The sequence below is a fragment of the Trichechus manatus genome, unplaced genomic scaffold (genome assembly GCF_000243295.1).
Source record: "Trichechus manatus latirostris isolate Lorelei unplaced genomic scaffold, TriManLat1.0 scaffold00151, whole genome shotgun sequence".
NCBI classification, from domain to species: domain Eukaryota; kingdom Metazoa; phylum Chordata; class Mammalia; order Sirenia; family Trichechidae; genus Trichechus; species Trichechus manatus.
In genome coordinates this window covers 5,977,346-5,999,415 of record NW_004444087.1, presented here as the reverse complement: position 1 = coordinate 5,999,415, position 22,070 = coordinate 5,977,346, and the positions used below count along the sequence as shown (strand labels likewise).

General features: G+C 60.3%; 1 protein-coding gene across 1 annotated transcript in view; it reads left to right on the top strand.

Annotated features, from left to right (window-relative positions):
- Nucleotides 1-21,839, top strand: part of SH2B2 (SH2B adaptor protein 2) — a 23,543-nt gene extending 1,704 nt beyond the window's left edge. The window contains exons 2-9 of the mRNA XM_004385952.2: nucleotides 10,630-11,375; nucleotides 14,374-14,475; nucleotides 16,052-16,143; nucleotides 17,350-17,441; nucleotides 17,543-17,719; nucleotides 18,172-18,380; nucleotides 20,695-20,866; nucleotides 21,383-21,839. Of these exons, the coding sequence (XP_004386009.1) occupies nucleotides 10,659-11,375; nucleotides 14,374-14,475; nucleotides 16,052-16,143; nucleotides 17,350-17,441; nucleotides 17,543-17,719; nucleotides 18,172-18,380; nucleotides 20,695-20,866; nucleotides 21,383-21,732 (1,911 nt within the window). The 5' untranslated portion in view covers nucleotides 10,630-10,658 and the 3' untranslated portion in view covers nucleotides 21,733-21,839. The remainder of the gene's footprint in view (nucleotides 1-10,629; nucleotides 11,376-14,373; nucleotides 14,476-16,051; nucleotides 16,144-17,349; nucleotides 17,442-17,542; nucleotides 17,720-18,171; nucleotides 18,381-20,694; nucleotides 20,867-21,382) is intronic.
- Nucleotides 21,840-22,070: the final 231 nt, after the last annotated feature.

Sequence of the window (22,070 nt, the reverse complement as noted above, 5' to 3'; positions counted from 1 at the left end):
GCTGGGCTGGGCTTGGAGCGCGCGGGGTTCGGCCGCGGGAGACTGAGCAGGGGCCGCGCCGGGACGCCGGAGCGCACGAGCTTTCGAGGTTGTGGACCTGGGAGGGAGGAGCTGCCGCTGCCGCTGCCGGCCGCCGCCTGGAGGGAGCCTGAACCCGCCCTGGGCCATGAGCCGCTGGGCCCCAGGAGCCCGGCCGTGGTCCGGGCTGCGCTCCGCCAGGGCCCCGGCCCACCCGGCCGCAGCTGCGCGCCTGTAGGTACGGCCTGCTTGTCCCCAGTTGCCCCGTCCCCTCGTCCATCACCCTGGCTCCCAGCCGCCCCTGAGGGCGTGCGTGTGTGTGCGCACAGCTGCCCTGGGGAGCGCGGCCGCACGCGCCCCAGTCCGCGCGTGTCGTCTTTGTGTGCGCGTGTGGAAGGGAGAAGGGAGCGCGAGGGGCGAGGGAGGGCTGCGCCCCGCTGGGGCCGGCTTCCGACCCGTTCCCCGGAGATGCCGAGCCGCCTACGGTGCAGCTGCGCCCCCGCCCCCTCCTAGGGTCTGGGCCCCGCGAGGGGCGAGCGCAGCGGGCGCCCTGGAGGAGGGGTCTCCGGCGGGGGGGTGGAAGGCGACTGTGTCTCTTCCCTAGGCTGGTGGGGGGGAGCAGACTAGAATGAGGGTGAGGGCCAGAGGCTAGGGTCGGGAGGGACACAGCTCTCCAAGCTCCGGGCCAGCACGCCTCCGACCGGCCCAGGCTCCCTTTCTCATGGCCAAGGTTCCCTGACCCGCCCACCCGGAGAGCGCCCCCGCAGCCCCGAGATCCGGGGATCGCCGAGGGGGCGCGAGGGGTCGGCGCCTTTAAGAAGGGGCGGGTTCGTGCCCACCATTCAGTCCCTTCGGCCTCAGCCAGGGATGAACCTGCCGGCTGCGCGGGGCCCGAACCGCGCCTGCCCCTCCGGCTGAGACCTGGCAGAGTCAGGGCCCCCCAGGACCCCCAGTGGGATTTTCAAGGAAGAAGTCAGTAGCGACAGGGGCCCCTCAGGAGCCACGCAGGGGGGACCAGACAGCAGCCTCCGGAGTGACGGTGAACAGGTATAAGCCCGAATCTGTTCACACGGAGTTGGTGCAGGGGAGCCTCCGCATCCGGAGTCAGACCTAGGTTGAATCCTACCTCTGTCCTTTTGAGCTTCGTTTCCCTCCTTGTAAAATGGGGATGGTGCTGCCTTCCTTGTAGCTGGGTGACCCACAAGAGTTGCATCCCCTCCAACACTGAGCTTGGGATGAGTGAGCACCCATGGGAGGCCAGGAGGCTGAGGGCTGGTCTTCCTAAGAGGCTCTGGTTGCCTTGTTGGGCGAGGGAGGGCTAAAGCCTCCCCTACTCTGAACACTGCCCCCCCTCCCACACACACACACTTTGGACAAATTTCTCCCTCCTGGCCCCAGTGGCTCCATCCTAGAGGCCATTGGTTGGGGAGCTTCCTAGAGCTACCTAGCTCTGAGGACTTGGGGAGGGGTCTGGCAGTGAAGGCAATGCCATTAGGCTGATGTGGGTCACAGTGTTTATGGGGGATCTCAGGCAATTTCCCACACACTGCTTCCTTTTACTCCTCTCCCTAGAGATCTCTCTCAATACTGTTTTGAAGTTTCTGAACCACTCCTCCCTTCTCTGTGTGGGTCATTCTTAGGGATGGGGTTCCCTTGGGGATGCCAGGGTTGAGCTCTTGGTTTCTAGCTGACTTGTGCTAGGCTCGGGGCATAAGTGCCATTTCTCATGTAATCTTCACAACAACTCTGTGGGTTTGGTACTATTATTATTGCCATTTTACAGAGGAGGAGACAGATCTAGGGAAGTACGATGACTTGCCCAAAGTCACTCAGCCAACAAGTCAGGCTACCTCTGTCCGACAAGAGCCTGGTTCTAACCTCCTGCACTGTCTATTCACCTAGGTTCTGGGCATTTGGGACTTTAGGTGCCTCGGGCCTCCCGACTGCCATCCCCAGGGGTTCTGGTCCTCTTCCTCACTGTCCCTGTGGGGTCAGAGCTCCAGGGCCTCTGGGCCCTGGGCCCTGGGCCCTGGGGAGATTTTTCTCCCCCCATCACCTGGTTGGGTCTGTTTTTATGGCCATGACTGGGGACTCCGTAGGTGTGACTCCTCAACATCTGGAGGGGGTCACAGCCAAGCACCTGGTTGGTCAGAGCCAGGTGGGGCATCGATGGATGGGAGTACAGCATCTTGTGGCTCTTCTGGGCAAAGCAGAGTTTGGGCTCCATTCTCCAGACGCTTCTAATCTTCTGGTTATGGGACTCACCTGGGACTGGGTGAAACAGCCCTCCCAGTCTGGTGGAGGAGATAGGCGAAAGCCGTTTGGTATTGTGGAGGGTCAGGGAGGCCTGGGTGGAGGAGGGGGCAGGATAAAGGGGCAGTTGCAAGGCCTCCATAGGCTGGGGACCTGCCAGCTGTTGGGGCAGAGGAGTGAGCGGAGGTGGGGCAGTGCTCAACTGGGTAGAGGCAGGGCCATTGCTGAGACATTGCAGGGGACAAGCAGGGGCTGGAGGAAGAGGATGTATTAGAATCTGGGTGTGGTAAATTTGAGGTAAATGAGTCCTGGTGGCACAGTGGTTAAGCATTTGGCTGCTGACCGAATGATTCTAACCCACCAGCGGCTCTGCAGGAGAAGGATGTGGCAGTCTGCTTCTGTAAAGATTACAGCCTAGAAAACCCTATGGGGCATTCTGCTCTGTCCTATAGGATCTCTATGAGTTGAAATTGACTCGACGGCAGTGGGTTTTTTTTTCTTTTTTTTTTTTAAGTTTAAGGTAGGAAGCCCTGCTGGCACAACAATTAAGCACTCAGCTACTAACCAAAAGGTTGGTGGTTCGAACCCACCCAGTGGCTCTGTGGGAAAAAGACCTGATCTTTTTCCATAAAGATTACAGCCTAGAAAACCCTATGAGGCGGTTCTGCTTTGTCACTTGGGGTCACTGTGAGTTGAAAATCAGCTGGACGGCATCTGACAACAAGTTTGAGGTGCCTAGAGGTGGAGCCCTGGTGGCACAGTGGTTAAGAGCTACGGCTGCTAACCAAAAGGTCGGCAGTTCAGATCCACCAGCCACTCTTTGGAAATCCTGTGGGGCAGTTCTACACTGTCCTATAGGGTCGCTGTGAGTCGGAATCGGCCTGACAGCAACGGGTTTGGTTTAGAGATCAGCCAGGCTGGGAGTTGAGGAGCACAGAGAAAGGTCCAGGGAACCTTGACACACACCTGCAGTGCCCAGAGTTCTGGGGTTCTCAGAACTGAGGGAAGGCGGATGGAGGACACTGGTATGTGTACCATAAAAAGTCCCCAGTGAGGAAGGCTGACTGGGGGCTGAATGGTGAGGGTAGAGGACGGCATGCAGACCTCAAGTGGAAATAGTATCCTGCAGGTTTGGGGGGCTGGACCACAGGCCAGGGAGCCTGGGAGGGGTAAGAATCAGGACCCAGGTAAGGCCCATGACACTGGGAGATAGAGGAGGCTGCAAGGCTCAAGCCAAGGCTGGAAAGCCTCTGCTTCTGAAACCCCAGGAGGGGACATGAGTGGGAGAGAGTAGGGTCAGTGCAGCTGGAGCCAGCCCAGACTGCTGTCCACCCACAGGGCCTGTCCAGGAACTCTCCGGCACTAGGTGCTCCTGAAGGAGTATGAGCCTCCCTCCCGAGCCCCCAGACCCTGGCTTGGCTTGCTCTCCTGGTCCCTGCTCCCTGTTTATCTGATGCCTACTTCTTGCACCTCTGGATTCCCCTGTCCCCCGGCCTCAGAGAATGCCCCCTCTGAGGGCAGACATCTGCTTTCCTGAGGCAGCACACAGGTCCCCCCAGTGTCCCCTCCGAGTGGGAGCCCCCCCCAGGGACAGGTCCCTGTTGAGAGAAGTGTGTGCTACAGAGACAGACCTAGACTTGGCTTCACCCCTCTGTCACCCTTTCTGCCACCTTCCCCATCTGCATGGTGCCTGACACATAGTAGGAGACCTGTACGGACAGACCTGTGGACTAACAGTGAGGGATGGCCCAGTCGCCTCCCCTGCCATTTCCTCATCTGTACAATGGGCTAACCCTCCCTTCCTTGCATGGCCCACTTGGCTGTGGGCTCTAGAAAGATGACATTGGCCACACTGTGGAGCCTGGATTGGTGGGGTCCAGTGGGAAACAGGGAGGAGGCCGCTGCAGCCATCTAGCCAGAAGCAGTGGGAGGAAAAGAGGGGATGGGTGCAAGATATTTAGGAAGTAGAAGAGGAGGAGCTTTGATTTTTAAACAAATTACTTATTGAATCCTTATGACGGCATTGTGAGGTTGGTGCTATCACCTCTATCTTAACCGAGGAGGAAACTGAGGTCCCAGAAGGCTAAGTCATGTACCCAAGGGCACAAAGCTAGGAAGCAGGGAGCTGGGATTCAAGCCCAGATGGTCTGGCCCCAGATCCTGTGCTAAACTCTGCTGTCCCATCATGCCAAGTGACCATTTGTGAAGGGAGGAAGCATCTAGGGTGACATCCAGCTAGTGGGGCCCTCTTCGTGATGGGGAGCAGCTGATGGATACAGTTCTGGAGGCCCCCTGGGTCAAAGGGTTTCCATGCCTAGAGCCAGCAAGGCTTGTTAAGGTTGGAGTTGTCATGAAAGCTGGGGGCTCAGCAGAAGGGAAGAGCCTGGGAATTGTGGGAGAGGCATGAAGGGTGCACTGGGCACAGGGCTGGCTCTCACTGCGGCCTCCCCATGATGCTCCTGAGAATGAGCCTGGGACCAGAAGCAACCTGTGGGGGACATCAGGGCTGCTCAGTCCCACTTCACAGCTATGGAAACTGCTCAGAAAGGGGAGACCACCTGAGTGTCCCCACCCCCACACTCACTACATAGGGCAGGGTCCCAAGGGCTTTCAGTCCACACCTGTCCGTCACCAGTCAGAGTGCCACCTTCCCCCACCCACCCTGCAGCAGAGCCCCAGCAGATTTAAGGACGTTAAGACCAGAAATCATGCCCACATCTGCCTTCTGCAAGGGACGTGGGGTGAGTGAAGATATTCTAGGGCGAAAGTGTTGGGGAATTTCAGCCACCGTGGTAGGAGGTCCTGGTTCAGAGCCTACCCTGAGGGGACTGGGTCTCTGTAGGGCAGGGTAGGGGCCATCTGACTGACTACACTTCCTCAGGAAGAAGGAGAAAGGGCCTGCAGGCAGGAAGCGGGCAGTAGGCACTCTAGGCTGGAAGGGAGGGAGCTGTCCTGGGCCTTGTGTGGGTAGGGGTGCAGAGAGTAGACAGAGGTGGCTGAAAGGGAGTGTCCTGCAGAGGCAGGAGAAGCAGCTGCCCTGCACCAGGAGGAGTCACTGACACCAAAGGAGGGTAGGCTGGAAAGAGCCTTTGCTGTGAAGTGCCACCCAGCCAGGCTCTGAGGTCCTGAGAAGCCCAGAGGAGAGGGCGGTGGAGAGCAGAATGAGGCCTGTGTCCCCTCCTTGTGTTGGGGGCCTGGGATGCCCAAAAAGAGACCTCTATTTGGGGCCACTGTCCACCCCAGCCCAGGCACAGAGGGACCATAGTTCAGACCTCCCCACCCCCACCCTCCACCCCGGCAGCCTGGCATTTGGTTGTCTGGGTGTCTCCAAGCTCCTAGCTGAGTGAGGCTGCGGCATAAGGGGTGATTGTGGGGGGAGGGGTCCTGCCTGGGGGTACCCGGACGTGGCGGCCTTTCAGGGTGCTGGGTGGCGAGTTTGCGCTACGAGGCCACAGACGGTGAAAGGGAGATGACGTTGTCCCTTACCTGGGCTCAGCAGTTTCCCATTGCGGGGAAAGTGCTGGGGGCTGGACGCCCGCCGGGACACTCGCCCTGCGGACCTTGCTGGAAGTGGGCGGGGCTGCCACCCAGGCAGGGTGCCGCCCACTGCGCAATCGATCCTTGATCCATCGATCCATGATCCATCGGTAGTCTTCCTATTAGCGGGAGCCGCGGGGCCGCCTCATGAATTTTTTTTTGTCCTTTTAAAATCAGCGATATATTTACGGCTGGAAGGCTGCCGCCCCCTCACCCGTGCCCCGCGCGCGCGCGCGCGCGCATCCCGCTGGACTCCCGCGTCTCGCCCGGAGGGGGAAGCGGTCCCCGTCTGGGTTCCTGGCTGTGGGGTCGGGAGAGTTGATGGCTTGGAAAGGCGACAGGCAGGGACTCTAGGCTTACTCTACTTCCATCCCCTGCCCTCCCCTCCTGAAGCCCCAGTCCACCCGCTATAGCCCTGATGAGATAGAGAACAAAAAAACGCTTTTCCAGAAGGAGAGGCCAGACAGCCCAGCTGAGCCCAGAGACATCCGGGTGATGGATTAGGGGAGGGGTCTGCTCACCCAATCCCCCGCGTGGGGCTAGCACCTGATCTCCGGACCCCTCAGGAGATGGGCGGATGCTCTTTGTTTCCAGCCCCAGTGCCCAGAGAAGAAGCCTGTGGAGGTGAGCAGTCACCCCTGTCTGCCATGGTCCCAGTGGGCTGACAGCCGTCTTCATTGTCAGAGGGCCATCGCTCCTTTGTGAGAATCACGGGCCCCCGGTGGGGAGGCCGAGACACAGGGCCTAGCCAGAGATAGAGCCCAGCTCTCCCATGGCCTAGTCCCATTCCCGGCTGACTCAGCGGGTCTATTCTGCATGGCTGGGACCCTGCCCATGGAAACAGGACAGGGGCCAAGGGGCCATGGAAGCTCAGGAGGGAGTGCCAGTGTAGGAGAAGGCTTCCTGGAAGAAGAGTGGGTTTCATACAGTCTAAAGGCTGAGAGGAGTGAGGAAAGGCAGTCCAGGCAAGAGAATGCCAGGCAAAGACTGGGGGGCAGGGGTGAGATTGCCCATGTTGTCTGGGCGCATGAGGACCCTGCTTCCAGTACTTCTGGGTCCTGCCTCCCACTCCCACCCTGCCCCACTTTTTCCAAGTCCGGATGGTCATCGCAGAATGCCTTCCTGCTCAAGACAGAGGGCTCGGTCTGATTGATTGGGTGTCACGCAGGCTGGTCCTTGGCAGGTCTGGCAACGCCTCCTGGCTCCACCCAGTGGCGAGGGGAGCCCCAGCCCTGCCGGTGACAGCACGTGGATTACAACATTGCAGAGACTGACTCCTGTGCTGCCTTCCCCGAGGCTCAAAGCAGGCCTTTCAAGGAGAGACATCCCTATTTTTAAAGGGAGGAAACTGAGGCTGAGACGTTGGAGTGGTGGTGAATGCCACTCACCCAGAGAGCAGTGAACCCGGGTCAGCCAAGATCCCTGCATTTGGCCTCTTCCCTAGTTCTGCCCCGTAGGACAACTGGGGACAGCACACCTTGTCCCTCCCATGGCCAGGCCCTCTTCCTGGCTTGCAGCCTTTCTCAGAGAGCCACGTCTGGGCCTCAGTCTCTCCATCGGTAACGGCGTGGGCCTCACTCGGCAGCGTTCACATCCGCCTGCTGGTTTTTTGTTGTGGAGGTACTCTTCTTTCTTGCCTCAACCTCTGACTCTTTTGTGCAGTCTGGGCTGCACCCAGGGGACACAGGGCTACTGTGCTGGGCATCAGGCCAGCCAGCGGGGGTGGGGTCAGAGCAGCCCCGACCTCCCAGTACCCCCCAGGGCAGTCCCTGCCCAGAACGTGGCCACGCTCATTATACCCTTGGCAGAGCCCTCTCTGAGTTCCACCCCACCTCCAGGGAGGCGCTAACTGGAACCCACCCTATGAGACCCTGTCCCCAGGACCCTGCCCCCACCCGCCGTTTCTCCCTGCCAAGGGTTTTCCCAGCCAGCAGGAAGAGTGGGGAGGGATGGAGAATTAATGCCTGAGAACCTGGCACTGGGCTGACTTCCTCCCTGCCCCTGTAATTATCTTAAACAGAGACTGCCGCACCTTGGTGCTGGCCCCTGTACGAGCCATTCCCCTCTGCCATTCATCCACTCTGACCCCCTGGTGGTCCCAAAGATGCAGGGGAAGAGTTAGCCACTGTGAGGAGCACTCTGTGGGTAAACTGATGGGCTGCAGCACAGGGACAGGACCTCATGGGTCCAGCTGCAGGCTCCCAGGAAATGCCACCCCCACAGGGCAGGCCAGGGCCTCGGCTCTCCACCTTCTCTGGAGGCCTTGATGTTGGTGGCAGGTGCTTTCCCGCCCCCAACCCCAGGAGAAAGAGCCAGGAGCCTGGGACATGACTCAGGCCTGCCTTCCGCCCCAGAGGAGTGCCTATGCCAGATGGGGAGACAAACATGGGAACAGACACTTGGAGCACCCTGTAATTGGCACCTCACTAGAGGGAAGTACAGGAGGGGACTGTGAGAGCTCAGAGGAGATACTTGGGCCAGGCTGGGCAGGGTGGGGATCAGGGAAGACTTTCTGGAGGAAGTGATCCCTGAAGTAATTGTTGAAGATGAGTAGGAGTTAGGCAATGAAAGGAGGAAGAGTGGGGGAGGGGAGGGTCCAGCATGGCCCACACTCATGGACGCCTCAGCTGCCATTCTTCCCAAATCGTCATGGACTCTCAGTGCCACCCCTACCCTGTGTCCTAACAAGTCCTGCTCCAAGCCATTGCTTGTGCCATTCTAACTTGCAATACCCTCTTCGTCCTCTTTGTGGGCATAAAGCCCAATGCAAGCCCTACCTCCTCCGGGAAGCCTTCCTGACTAGCTCCTTGCTGCTGTCCCATCCTTCCCCCCACACCAGGGTGGGCATCTCTGAGGAGAAGGGCTGGTTTGTGAAACTGACCAAGTGTCCCCATTTCCTCCCTGGGGCTGTCCCAATGCCATCTGGTTACTAACTGCAGACTAATGGCTAAGGTTGCCCCAAAGCCCAGAGGCCCTGCAGATGATCTCACACAAGTGGGGCAGCTATTTTTACCTGGCATTTAATTACATGGTTTGGATCCAGGGGAGAGATGAGATGGTGCTCCCAGGAGCTGTGAGAGAAAGGGCATGCCAGAAGATGTGGGGGACCCTGGAGGGAGCAGGTGAGGACATGACACTCCATCTTAGTTCCTGGGAAGGACAGTCAGGGGCTCAGACAGGGGCTTCCCAAGGCAGGGCAGGGCCATATCACCCCACTTATTCTCTGTCGGTGATTTTTACCTAGATTCCAGGGGCGGGGGGTGTGCATAAACACAGAAGGCTGAACCTGTGTCCCCCTGGGTGATGGTCACCTTGGTGGATGAGGGGGTGAGGCCCTAAATAACCGACTGGACACACCCATGTAGTTTGGTGATCCAGGGTGGTGAGGGATGGAGGGGCCTGGGATTAAGGAGGAGAAAGCAGGGTTCTTGGAGAGGTGGCCCCTGATTTGGGCCTTTTCAAGGTCAGATTTAGATGGGAACTCAAGGGAAACAGGATTCCAGGAGGTAGGAGTACACGTAGGCGGTGCAAGCTGCTGTGAGGGAAAGAAGTGGAGAAGGCAGGGCCTTCGACGCTGGTATGAAAACTTGGTCACGCTTGAGCCACATTGGTTGGTGACCCCTGTACACTGGAGTCAGGCAGACCTGGGTGAGAATCCTAGACCTGCCTCTAACAAGCTGTGTGTCTTCAGGGTCCCACCTCTTTAGGCCTGCTGTGAGGGCTTCAGGAGTCACACCTGTGACACCCCTTGTGTGCTGCCGAACACATTCATTCATTCAGCCTGTGTTCACTGAGCACCTGCCATGTGCCTGGCCACTTAAAAGACTGTCAAAATCCCTGCCTTTGTGGAGCTGGCATTCTCATGGGGCAGGGGACAGGGGTGGACAACACACCAAACAAGTAAAATACATGGTATGTCAGATGGGGATAAATTCTGTGGAGGAAAATAAGCAGGAAAAGAAGTGGAGTAGGCTATTTATCGTTCTCAACAGAATGGTCGGGGAAAGCTAACAGGCAAAATGATATTTGAGCAGAAACCTGAAGGATATGGCGAACATTCCAGGCAAGTGTAAGAAAGAATTGCAAGTGCAAAGGTCCTGAGGTGGGGAAATGCCTGGCATGCTTTTAGAGCAGCAAGGAGGCAGGTGTGGCCAGAGCACAGGAGGTCAGCTCCGAGAGGCCGATCAGGCTAGGGCTTTGACTTTTACTCTATGTACAGTAAGAGTTGTTGCAGGGACTACTGAGGGGGGATTTCAGTCATATGTTTTAGAAATGATGCCTGGGCTCCGGGGTGGAGAACAGACTATAGGGGGTGAGGTCGGGATGCTGGAGACCAGTGAAGAGGCTGCTGAAGGACTGCAGGCAAGAGAAGGGGTTATGTGGATCCTGGGGCCACAGCCTGGATGGTAAGGAGTAGTTGGGTTCCTGGAGGAATTTGAAGGTGGAGGATTGCATGTGAGGGCTTTGGGGCCCTCAGAAGAGGATATTGAGGGAAGTGAGGTCACTGGGGGCTCGTGGGAACCCACTTCAAGGCACCTGTCATCCCAGCCTACTCTGGCAGCTGCAGGAATGACTGGGGTCCCTGAGACTGCAGTTTGAGGAGAAAATGAATGCAGCTCCCCTCCCGCTGAGTCGGCGTTTTTCCTCCCAGGTCGTTTCTCCTCACATTGTCGCTGCTCAGAAGGCTGCACGTTGTTGCTCTTCCAGGCCCTCCCCACCCAGCCCCAGGGAGCCCAAGCGGCCGTGGGGGAGGGAAGGGGACAGGTGGGGCCCCTGGTGTAGGCCTGGGTCATAAGGCCACGGCCGCCTCTTCTCCCGCAGCCGTAGGGAGCTGCGATGGGACGGGCGTCATGAATGGTGCCGGCCCTGCCGCCGCCGCCGCCGCTCTGGGCCCGGACTGGCGTCAGTTCTGCGAGCTGCACGCTCAGGCGGCCGCCGTGGACTTCGCGCACAAGTTCTGCCGCTTCCTGCGGGACAATCCGGCCTACGACACACCAGACGCCGGCGCCTCCTTCTCCCGCCACTTCGCCGCCAACTTTCTGGACATCTTCGGCGAGGAGGTGCGCCGCGTGCTGGTGGCCAGACCGGCGCCTGGGGAAGTGGCCGAGCCCCCCGACGCCATGGACCCAGAAACGGCAGAGCCCCCGACCCTCAAGGCGGCGGCATACGGCCACTCCCGGAGCTCGGAGGACGTGTCGGCGCACTCAGCGGCCAAGGCCCGCGCCCGCAAGGGCTTCTCGTTTCGCAACATGAGCCTGTGTGTGGTGGACGGCGTGCGCGACATGTGGCACCGGCGCGCCGAGCCTGAGGCCAGCGCCCCCCCGCGGGCTGCCGAGCCCCCGGCCGAGCCACGCGACAAGTGGACGCGGCGCCTGTGGCTGTCTCGGACGCTGGCGGCCAAAGTAGAGTTGGTAGACATCCAGCGGGAGGGCGCGCTGCGCTTCATGGTGGCCGACGACGCAGCCGCGGGCCCCGGCGGCACTGCCCAGTGGCAGAAGTGCCGTCTACTGCTGCGCAGGGCCGTTGCTGGCGAGCGCTTCCGCTTGGAGTTCTTCGTGCCGCCCAAGGTGAGTGTCCCCTCCCACATGGGGGAGGGTGTGAAGCACGGAGGAACCTGGTGTGACCCTGAGCTGTGGGAGACTGGCATGCCTGGTCTGGTTGACAGGATGGAGTGTTTGGTGGCAGGAGCCTGCAATGTGGGCCGAGCTCTGCTTCTTGGACCAGTCACCCCGTCCAGTCTGTTTCTTCATCTGTGAAGTGGGAGAAGGGTCTCAGCTGAGAAGGGCTCTCTGGCTACACAGGGGCTTGGAGGGTACCGCTCCCTGCCCTGTGCTCCTTCTTCCTCACCTGGGGCCTCAGGGAGGCTGGCGTGTCCCAGAGCTGGGGCTTGCAGAGATGAGGGCTTCTCCAGGTCTGTGTCTGGCTCAGTGGAAATCTGCTCATCCCCAGCCCGGCTCCAGACTCCTGCCCAGCCCCAGCCTAGATGCCTCATCTCTGGTGGAGGAAGCTCAGCTTTTTGTTGCCTCCTGCACCAGGGCTCACCTTCGTGCACCACCACCCCTACTTCGGGACTGACTGTGAGAGCCCTCAGGGCAGCCTTGATCTTCTCCAGGAGGACAAACCTGCTTTGTTTGGAAAACAAACAAAACGGTAACAGTAGTGCTAGTTTTCTGAGCGCTGCCAGGTGCCCAGCCCTAGGCCTGGTGGGCAGTATGCACATACAAGCTCTCGTCCGTCCAGTGCCCCAGCAAGGTGGCCCCAGGTCACAGAAGAGAAAACGGATACTCAGAGAGGGGGTGTGGCCTGCCTAAAGTCTCACAGCTGGTGGGTGGCAGAGCTGGTCTAATTATACCCACCACCCCGGTGGGGGGGGGAGGGGAGTGGGGGTCTGGAGAATGAATCGTGTGTGGAGGTGGGTGCTCCTTGTGCACGGGGCGGGGGGCTGCGGGGAGGTGGCAAGCTGTGCTGGTGCAGCAGCTGGCGGCACCCCCAGGAGCCATCCAGGTCTCTAGCCCACCTCAGAGCCCTTAGTCACCCTTGGTTCTTACTCCATCTCCCAGTCTGTCAGTGACTCTGGGTGCCCCTCCCACTGGAGCTCTCCAAAGCTGGATGTCTGTGAGCCCCATGGGCTCTAGGGAGTGACTTCTCAGGGACATACTCTCTAAAGGGCAGTCTCCCTAAGTCCCAGGACCCCCAGACTTTCCAAGGGCCTTTTTACTGTACATGCCTCCACCCTTAGGTTCCTGAGAGAAATCATAGACCACTAAGCCCAGCTTCACTCCTTGCCAGACAGGGAGACTGAGGCCCCAGTGAGGAACAGGAAGTGGGGCAGGGCTTGCCCAGGGTCATCCAAAGGGCAGGGGCAGAAGCCCAGGCTGTCAACTCCTTTGGGCCCTGAGTGGCAGTCCCAGCTGCCCTTCTGAAAATAGCAGTGTCTGTGTGCTGCCCACAGGGGGGGAGTGCAGCAGCCGGTGCTGTCTCTGTTAGCCCTGCCAGAGCCCGCCAACACCACTGCCGCCAGCAGGCGGCGCCCCTGAGGGCTCACTGGGCCTTTCCCAACCCCTGAAGAAGGCAGGTGGGCTCCCACCCCCTAATCTGGTCTCAGACCCTCCTTTTTTTCCTCCAAACTTTTGGGTATTCAGGAGCAGCCCTATGGGAGGGTGGATGATACCAGGGTGTGTGCTCAGGTTGGATTTCCCAAACGTGTTTGGTCCCAGCAGACCAAAAGCCCCAGGGTGAGTAAGCCCTACAGGGCACCGCTGCTGATACCACCCACAGCCCAGATCAGCCCAGGGAGCAGTGCCCTTGGGAGAGCCACCAGGAATCAGGTATTGACAGGACTGGGTAGTAAGTCTCAATGGGGTGAGCCCTGGGGCCTTGGGACAGGCATCCTGGGAGGCAGGAGCCAAAGGAGCAGAGACCTGCAGTTGTGAGGTGCAGGAGCACGGTAAGGCGGCTGGGGCTGGGGCTGGGGCAGGCCGAGGAATCACAGTGCCTCCAGCCAGCGGAGCCCCCGCTGAAGTCCCCAATCCAGGCCTCCCCTGCAGACCTCTCTCTGCTCCAGCTGATGGAAGGCCTCAGCCCCCAGCCCCACTGGCTGGTGTGATGGCCTCATGCTGTGGTCAGCCGAGCCCCTTGGTCACCGCCCCAAGCCCAGCCCTGTGGCTTCTGGCCAGGGGCCAGTGCTGCCGGGAATTCCTCTGCCCCTGCCCATGCAACATGTGGGCCTTCCCTTTCCTCCCGAGAAAGTCCCTGTCCTGCAGCCCGAGCCCTGCCTGGAATCCCAGTCTCAGGCCAGCCAAGGGGCCTCAGGGCCCTGGCCAGGAGCTGGGCGGAGAGGGTAGGGCCAGCACAAGTAGCCCTCCCAGGGCGCCTGCCCGCTCACATCAGTTAAACACTGCAGCATTACTGGGAACACTAGACCGTTTTACGCACACCTGCCCCAGCTTGGTCGCCTGGGGAGCGGGCAGAGCCTGAGCTGTGGGCAGGAGACACACAGCCTTGCCCAGCCCAGGAGCCCCGTTCAGAATGGAGGGTGCAGCTCTGCCCTGGAAAATCTAGTCTGAAGCAGGAGACCAGCTTTTTTTTCTTTATTTTTTTCAAATGAACTAGAATAAAATAGAAAATATCACCTTCCATCACACACAGTAAGGGTAAATGTTGTCTAGTGAAATGTTTGTTCCACAGGTATTTTTACCTATGGAGATGAGTACTGGGCCACAATGTCAAATGCATTTCATACTGTCGGTCAAGTTCAAAAAAGTGTGAAAACCACAGACCTGGTGTGTATACCAGGCAGAAGGGCAGCCTGGGTGGAGTTCACTCTTTCAGGAAGGAGGGAGGAGACGCAGATGTCAGTCTCAGCTCTGTCCCTGACTTGTGTGACTATTGAGGAGGGGGTTCATTCACTTCTCAGAAACTGCCTCAATTTCCCCATCTGTGAAATGGGGGTGGAAATGCCTCTGTGCCAGGGCTGCATGGCATTCTAAGCTGAGGGAGGGAGGGTGCAGAGGGCTTCAGGAGCACTGGGGCACCACTCTCACTGCCCCTTCCTCTGCCTCCTAGGCCTCCAGGCCCAAGGTCAGCATTCCCCTCTCAGCCATCATCGAGGTCCGCACCACCATGCCCCTGGAGATGCCAGAGAAGGACAACACGTTTGTGCTCAAGGTGAGAGCTCTCCTCTGGCCTCCTCCCTCATGAGTGGTACAGCTCAAGGTCACCACAGGGAGGGATGAGGGTGAAGGGCCTAATGTCAGGCACCAGAGCAGGCTTGAATCTGGGTCCAAGCTCTAAAACCATGGGCCCCTGGTGTTGCCCACCACTGGGTACCTTGTTCCCATTTCCTCCTGGGCCTGGGTGAAGCTCCTCAGAGTTTCACTTCCCCCCTGCTGGAGCCAGCACATGCCCACCCTGCCCTGGACTGGTTTGGGGCCTGTAGCGGTTATGCAAATGCCCCTCCCTCAGGGCACTGGAGTGTGGGAACCAGTCCAGTCCCACAGAGGGCACAGAGGGTGGGTGGGGAGGCACCCCAGGGGATCTGGGGACACCCTGCCCTTTTCCCAGCCCCCATGTCACTAGAGTGGCCTGCTCGGGCAGCCGAGGACACGGCTCCTGTGCCCTGTCACAGCATGGAGAGTGTGAGGAAAAGCCCCCAGGGAGGCCTGGTGCTGCCCAGCCAAGGCTGCATGAAGCCCCACTCTCCTGTCCAGGCTCCTGATTGGGTGTATGTTTTTGCCTATCCCTGTTTGTTTAGTCACAGCTCACTTTTTCACGTGGCAGACACTGCCAGCCCCACACCCTGAGCCACCCCATCTAGGGCTGGAGACACGGCTCCTGCCTACCGGCCATCTCATCTGCTGTGTGAGACAGGCCCAAGACAGCCCTGACAGCAGGGCGGGCCACCGTGCTGCTGAGTATGCCAGGGCTCCATAGCCTGTCTGTTCAGGGAAGGGCTGAGGTGGTCTCTGAGAAGCCTTTCAGCTCTGAGATGCTAGCAATCCAACAACTGCATTTTAACAGAGGCACATGGCAGGACACAGCACAGAGAACGTCCTGGAGACACATTTGTGTGACTTTGAGCAAGTTACTTGACGTCTCTGAGCCTCCATCTTCTTATCTGTAAAACGAGGGAAATGCACGCTCCTCCTCACAGGGCTGTTGAGAGGAGTTTATTGGACAGCGTGGATGAAAGGCCACACACAGGCCTGACTTGTAGCAGGGACTTTGTCCTACATACTTACCCTTTTGGAGGCTGCTTATGCTAGGGGGGTGGCCATCACGGTGGCATTCCAGGCATTGGGGCATGTGAGCAATGGCCTCTCAAGGGGACCTGAGGGTTGTGATGCCCTGTCATCCATCTCCATGGTGCCAGGCATGGGTTCGGATGCTGGGCAGCTCATCCCTTCCCAGCCAGTATGGCCTTCTCAGAGGTTGCGTCTCGTGGGCCTGCGGACCTGAGGTCAGCTGAGTTGGACACCATCTTGGAGGGGGTGCTGGGAGGAAGGGGCTGCTGAGAGTGTGGGCTGCAGGCTCCACCCGAGGATGCTGGCCTGGCCTGGGTTTGGGGTGCTGCCCAGGCCCACTGTCTTCCCTGCTGTTCACACCAGTAAGCCTGCAAAGGGGAGGGGTGGGATTCGGGCGGGCACTCTGGCCATGTGTCCTGGGGTCTGGAGCCGTCCTGCTGAGGGTGGAGGAGGGTTGGAGCACTAAGTCAGGGCTGGACTCCTGGCCCACTCCCTCCCAGGTGGAGAACGGAGCTGAGTACATCCTGGAGACCATCGACTCACTGCAGAAGCACTCCTGGGTGGCTGACATCCAGGGCTGTGTGGACCCTGGGTGAGTGCCCGGAAGGCCTTGGGATGGGTGGGCAGGTTGGGGGTCTGTGTAGGGTGTGCCCCTGGTCCGGCCTTCATGAGGAGCAACCTCCTGGTTCAGGCAGGAGCTGAGTGCAAGAAACGGGCCCTTATCGAAGTCCTGCCCAGGTGGGTGCAGACCAGGCTCACATGAGGGCAGCCCTCCCACCCCCACCCCCAGCAGCCTCTGTGAGGTCCACTCTGCAGGGCCTGGGAACCTGGAAGGAACTCTTGTCCTCACCCCCAGGGAGCCTCGGACCACTGGGGCATGGGCAGTAATGGGAGTGAGCCCAAAGGGCTGGGGACGGGGATGCCAGGGAGGCCCCTGGCCCAGCCCCAGGGCTCAGAGACAGCATCCTGGGCTGAGGCTGAGAGAATGAGTGGGCCTGAGCCAGCCAGAGGGGTGTGGGGGCGGGGCAGAGAATAGCACGTGGGGAGGTGTAGCATGTGCAAGAGCCTGGGACCTGCAGGGAACCTTAAGGCCTTTGGGGGAGCTAGAGCTCATGAGGAGATGACTGCGGTGAGAACCCAGGGGCTGGTAAGGCAGGGGCAGTGGGGAGCCATGGCTAGCGATAAGCAGAGGGCAGGAGTGGGAAGGGCAGGCGGGCCAGCAGCCAAGCACTTGGCAGCAGCTCCTGCTTGCTAATAGGGTGAGCCAAGCCCCAGGGGGAGGGGCCCTGCTTTCTAATTAACAGTCTCATTTAAGGCAGCACAATTAAAGTCCTGAACACTGCTGCCGGCCAGGCCCCAGATCCCCTAAGTGGTTGTAACCCCTCCCCTGCCACCCTCCCCACCATCTGCTCTGCAGACTCGTCCCCCTGCCCCTATGAAAGTAAACCTCAGTGTGCAGTGCTTCAGAGCTGGCAGGGTCCCAGACACCTCATTTTACAGATGGGGAGCCCGAGACCCAGGCACAGCACCCTCCCGCTGCTGGAGTGACTCCATGCAAACCCACCCCGGGGGGTTAGTGGGCAGAGGTCATGTGGCCTCAGGGAGGACTGTACCCACTTGGAGGCCTCACCACATGGTCGGGACACTCACATGGTGGCCGCAGAGGGACCCCCGGTGAGCAGAGGGCAGGATAGGGCCAAGGCTGGTCATGGGACTGCCAGCCACTACCTGGCTCCGTGGCAGCCTGTGGTCCGAGTCTGGGTCCCCTGGTACCACATGTGCTTTCTTGCCTCTGCAGGGATAGTGAGGAAGACAGCGAGCTCTCGTTTGCTCGGGGAGGCTGTCTGGGCAGCCGCGTGGCCTCCTGTAGCTGTGAGCTCCTGACAGAGGGTAAGTGGGGGCAGGGCTGGAGAAGGTGGGAGGCAGGATTGGAGAGGGTGGATGCTCGAGGATGGACAGACAGACATACTTCTTTTCTGCCACTTCCCCAGCAGCAGACCTGCCCCAGCCCCCAGAGACAATGGAAGCAGTGGGTGCTGTGGTGACCGCCCCACACAGCCGGGCTCGGGATGCCATTGGGGAGTCCCTGGTCCATGTCCCGCTAGAGACCTTCCTACAGACGCTGGAGTCCCCGGGCAGCAGCGGCGGCGGTGACAGCAGTAACACAGGTGCCAGTGGGGGCGGCCTGTTCTCCCTGCCCCTCCTCTCCTGGACCCCACCCCAGGCATGGGCACCTCCCTCCAAGCCCACCTGAGCCTCAGAAGCTATGGCATGTCATCCCACTGGGTCCTTCTGACAGCTCCTCAGTAGCTCTGGGTTGAGAGGTTTTGCAGGGGAGCCTGGGAACCTGGCCCTTCACACAGGACATGATTTCCATTGAAAATGCTCACACCGAGGGTGCGAAGGGTCGGAACCAGGGCTTGGAGACAGGAGGCTTGATTTGTTCCAGGTTTGTCGATGACTTGTCACTCTGCCTCAGTTTACCTTATGCTTAACTAGTAGGTTGGGCCAGACAACCTGCTTAGTTCTAAAATTATTCAAACAGCACTTTACATTTAAAAACCCTTATGTCATTGATTTGCCCCCCTCCTACCCCCCTGACACCATCCTCCCTCCCCAGGGGAGGAGGGAGCAGAGCCCGAGCCTGACCCTGAGCTGGAGCTGGAGCTCTCCGACTACCCCTGGTTCCATGGGACCCTGTCACGGGTCAAGGCAGCTCAGCTGGTGCTGGCAGGGGGGCCACGGAGCCACGGCCTCTTCGTGATCCGCCAGAGTGAGACTCGGCCTGGGGAGTATGTGCTGACCTTCAACTTCCAGGGCAAGGCCAAGGCAAGTATGCACGGGGGCCACAGGGGCTGGGCAGACAGCCAGGTATGGGGGCTAAGGTAGCTCTGGTCCTGAAGCTGCATCCTGGAGCAGGCTCCGTTGGGTGTAGGTTGGCATGACTTCCCCCGGGCCAGGCCTACCCTGGCCATGTTCTGTGAATCACTGCCCCCCCCCGCCCCCCCGACACCCCCTCTTTGAGGGGCTGCAGGCAGCCCAAGCCAGCTTTTCCATTATCCAGATGGAAACACCATGTGCTGGTGGCCCAGCCCACAGGAGGCTGGGCCCTCTGGGGAGATAACTTTGCAAGTCCTTTTGGACCCTGTGCATTGGGGCTTCTGAGTAGCTTCACCCAGAGCCACCTCGGTACAGGGCCGGGATCAGCCAGGGCCTTCAGAGCCCCCACCTCCTGCCCCACTTCCAGACAGCCCCTCCTCCCTGCTCAGGTCAGTTCACCAGCCCCTCCTGGACCCTAGCTCTGGGCCGGCCCTGTGCTCAGGCCAAGGGCTGGGCAGGAGAGGGGGCATGGGCTGGGCAGGAGGGTAGCCCAGGGCCTGGGGGGGGGGTCCCAGAGGAGGCACGTGACCCCAGCAGCTAGAGTGGGGTCTGAGATATGAAGTGGGAGGAAGAATTGTGCAGGTGGAGACAAGAGGGAAGGGTGACCCAGACAGGACGCAGCATGAGCAAAGGTCTGGAGGTGCCCCCAGTCTGTGGAAGGGAATCGCATGCTAATAATAAGCTAAGGTGAAAAGTCAAATGATTGGGGGGGGGGGTACAATGTGGCCAAAATGGGCAGGAACCTCAATTCCCCACCCCACCCGTAAGGAAACAGACCTGGTCCTGGCTCCTCCCAGGACACAGCTGCCGGCCAGTCCCCGTTGGAGGAGGGGTACCCTAGCAATCCTGCTCCCTGCCTGCAGCTGGTGGTCAGTGTCTGTCCGCAGGCCCCTACCCGCCCCCGTGCCCCGCTGGCCCGGCAGCCCTCTAGCGTTCCCTGGGCACTCCCTGGCAGCGCTGGCTCTGCCTTGGAGGAGGCAGCACCACCCTGGGGGCACCCCTTGGAAAGCAGCTACCCTTACCAGTTCCTCCTACAACCAGGCACTTAACGCAGTCACTGGCGGCCGGCAGTTTATCTCGGCCAGCCTTTCCCCAGGCTGCCTCCCCGGAGGGCTGGATCTGACCTGTGCCCATGTCTGGGGCAAGGTGGTGCTCAGCCCAGAGCAGGGCAGGGGGAGAGGTGGTGAAGCAAGGCCTCAAACCTGCCCCTCACCTCTGCCCAGCGGGTACTCAGAGGGAGGTGACTGCCCAGAAGTCAGGGGAGATGAGGAGCCCTAGGCCCCTGCTTGCAAACCCCCAGGGCAGGAAGATCCCCGCCTTCCTAGGCCACACTTGCACTTTCAGACAGTTAAGAGACTTGGGCTGAGCCCCTGGCCTGGGCTACCATTAATGCGCCCTGGGTTTGCTCACACTGCACCTGGTGACTTCTTGTGCTGTGAGTAGTAGAGCTCATTCACAAGGACCACCCCCACCCCCATGCCCCAGAACTTCTCTCCTTTATGTGGCTGCTAGGCCAGCTCCCCTTCCTGGGCTTGGGGTCATATGTATCCCCTGAGAGCCCAGCAGCCCTCACCTCCCCTCTTGCCACACACACCCCGGAGATACCACTCTTCCTCTAGTGGTGATGCTTGTGGAGCATAATAGGGCTGAAGCAGAGATCTGTGGCTCACCACTAGAGACCACAGGCCTATAGCTTCTCACCCTGAGCCTCCTGCTCCCTGTGGACCCTAGAGACCCAGGGAAGGACCAGCCTGTTCCCCACGTTCCAGATGCTCCACTGCAGCACAGTCATGTCTACCCAGCCCAGCTCGGCGGTTTCCACCCCTCTGGGTTTGGGCTCTGCAGGGGACAGAAGGCAGACCCCTAGCCTGCTGGGGTGCGGGACGCACACAAAAATGAGTTCTCTTCCTAGCTCTGTGCTCAGTGACTGTGAGCCAGTCATTCTCCCTTTCTGTGCCTCAGTTTCCCCATCTCTAACATGGAGGCATTAATCCTTACCGTCTGAGACTTTGGAGGGACTATAGATGGAAGTGTGAAGGGCATGGGTCCAGGCTTGGTGTGGGTTCTCCCAGCATGGGGGCAAGTGCCTGCTCCCTTCAGTCCTGGCCTGGCTCCCTCGCCCCCATTCCCCATGCCCTTCACAGCAGTGACTCTGCCCCATCTGGCCTCTGAGAGCTGGTCCTCCCAACCACCACAAAGGCATTTACCAAGCAGGTGGCCAGTGTGGGACCCCATCACTGATCACACCCGCCTATGCCCACAGCACCTGCGCCTGTCCCTGAATGGCCACGGCCAGTGCCACGTACAGCACCTGTGGTTCCAGTCTGTGCTTGACATGCTCCGCCACTTCCACACCCACCCCATCCCGCTGGAGTCAGGGGGCTCCGCCGACATCACCCTGCGCAGCTATGTGCCGGCCCAGGGTCCCCCACCTGGTAAGACCCCCCCCCCCACCTGGCCAGTGTGGTGACTTAAGAAGACAGACAGGTGGGGCAGGGCGAGGGTCACTTTCAGGTGCCTACCCAGTAGGTGAGATAAGCACCAGGTCTCCTGACCCCAGTCTGGCCTCAGGGTGGCCCACAGCATCCAAGTCCTGAATGATTGCTGTGCTCAGAGACCCCTGCACAGCTGGGGCTGAAGCACTGGGGTGGGGGGTAGGTGGGGGCGTCCAGCATACCTGATTGCGCACCATGTGTTTGCGCACTCATGGTCACTGCATCCAATCATTATCCAAGGAGGCGGGTGAGGAAAGAGGTCTGGGTTGGAACTGCGAGACCTAGATTCGGGTCCTGCCTCGCGGTGTGATCTCAGGCCACCTCGGGTCTCTGCACCCCTGTCCAATGTACTCAGACTGGGAAAAGGGGAGTGTGCCCAGGGCTGGGCCAGTGGAAGCAGGGGCGCCACAAAGGGAGGGCCGGGAGGAAGGCTGACGCCCGCGCCCACCGTTGCAGAGCCGGGACCTGCGCCCAGCGCCGCGCCCACTGCGCTCGCCTGCTGGACCGAGCCGGCCGGCCAGCACTACTTCTCCAGCCTCGCGCCTGGCGCCTGCCCACCGGCCTCGCCCTCCGAGCCGCCCGCCACCTCGTCCTCGGCCCCTTCGTCGTCCTCAGCCGCGTCCGCCTCCCTGCCCGCGCCCGCGCGCGCCGCCGAGGGCCCACTCAGTGCGCGCGGCCGCAGCGACAGCACCGAGCGCCTGCGGGAACCCCCCGGCAGTGGCGCCGACGAGCCCCCCGAGGCGGGCGCTGGCGAGGGCGCGCGGGGCCGCCCACGGGCGGTTGAGAACCAGTACTCCTTCTACTAGCGCCCTTGCACTGCCAGCCACCAGCCGGCGGGCCACGGCTCCCGGCTGCCCCGCCGGCGCTGGGTGGGAGAAGCGAAGCTCTTCAGTGAAGACATAAATGATATTAAAGAGCCTGTTTTAGGGACTGCACCAGGCCCTCCTGTCGTCCTTTCTCCTGCTCTGGCCTCGGGCCCCCATGCTAGCGGGCAGAGGGGAGAGTTAGGGGCTCCTGCTAGCGGAGACAGGACCAGCAGAGCCTGAGTGAAAAGCCCAAGAGCAAGCCTCGGAGTGGGAGTGGGGGCGGGGAGTTGGGTCTTAGCGGAGCTGTGAGAGGGAGTATGTAAGACCTCAGTAGAAAC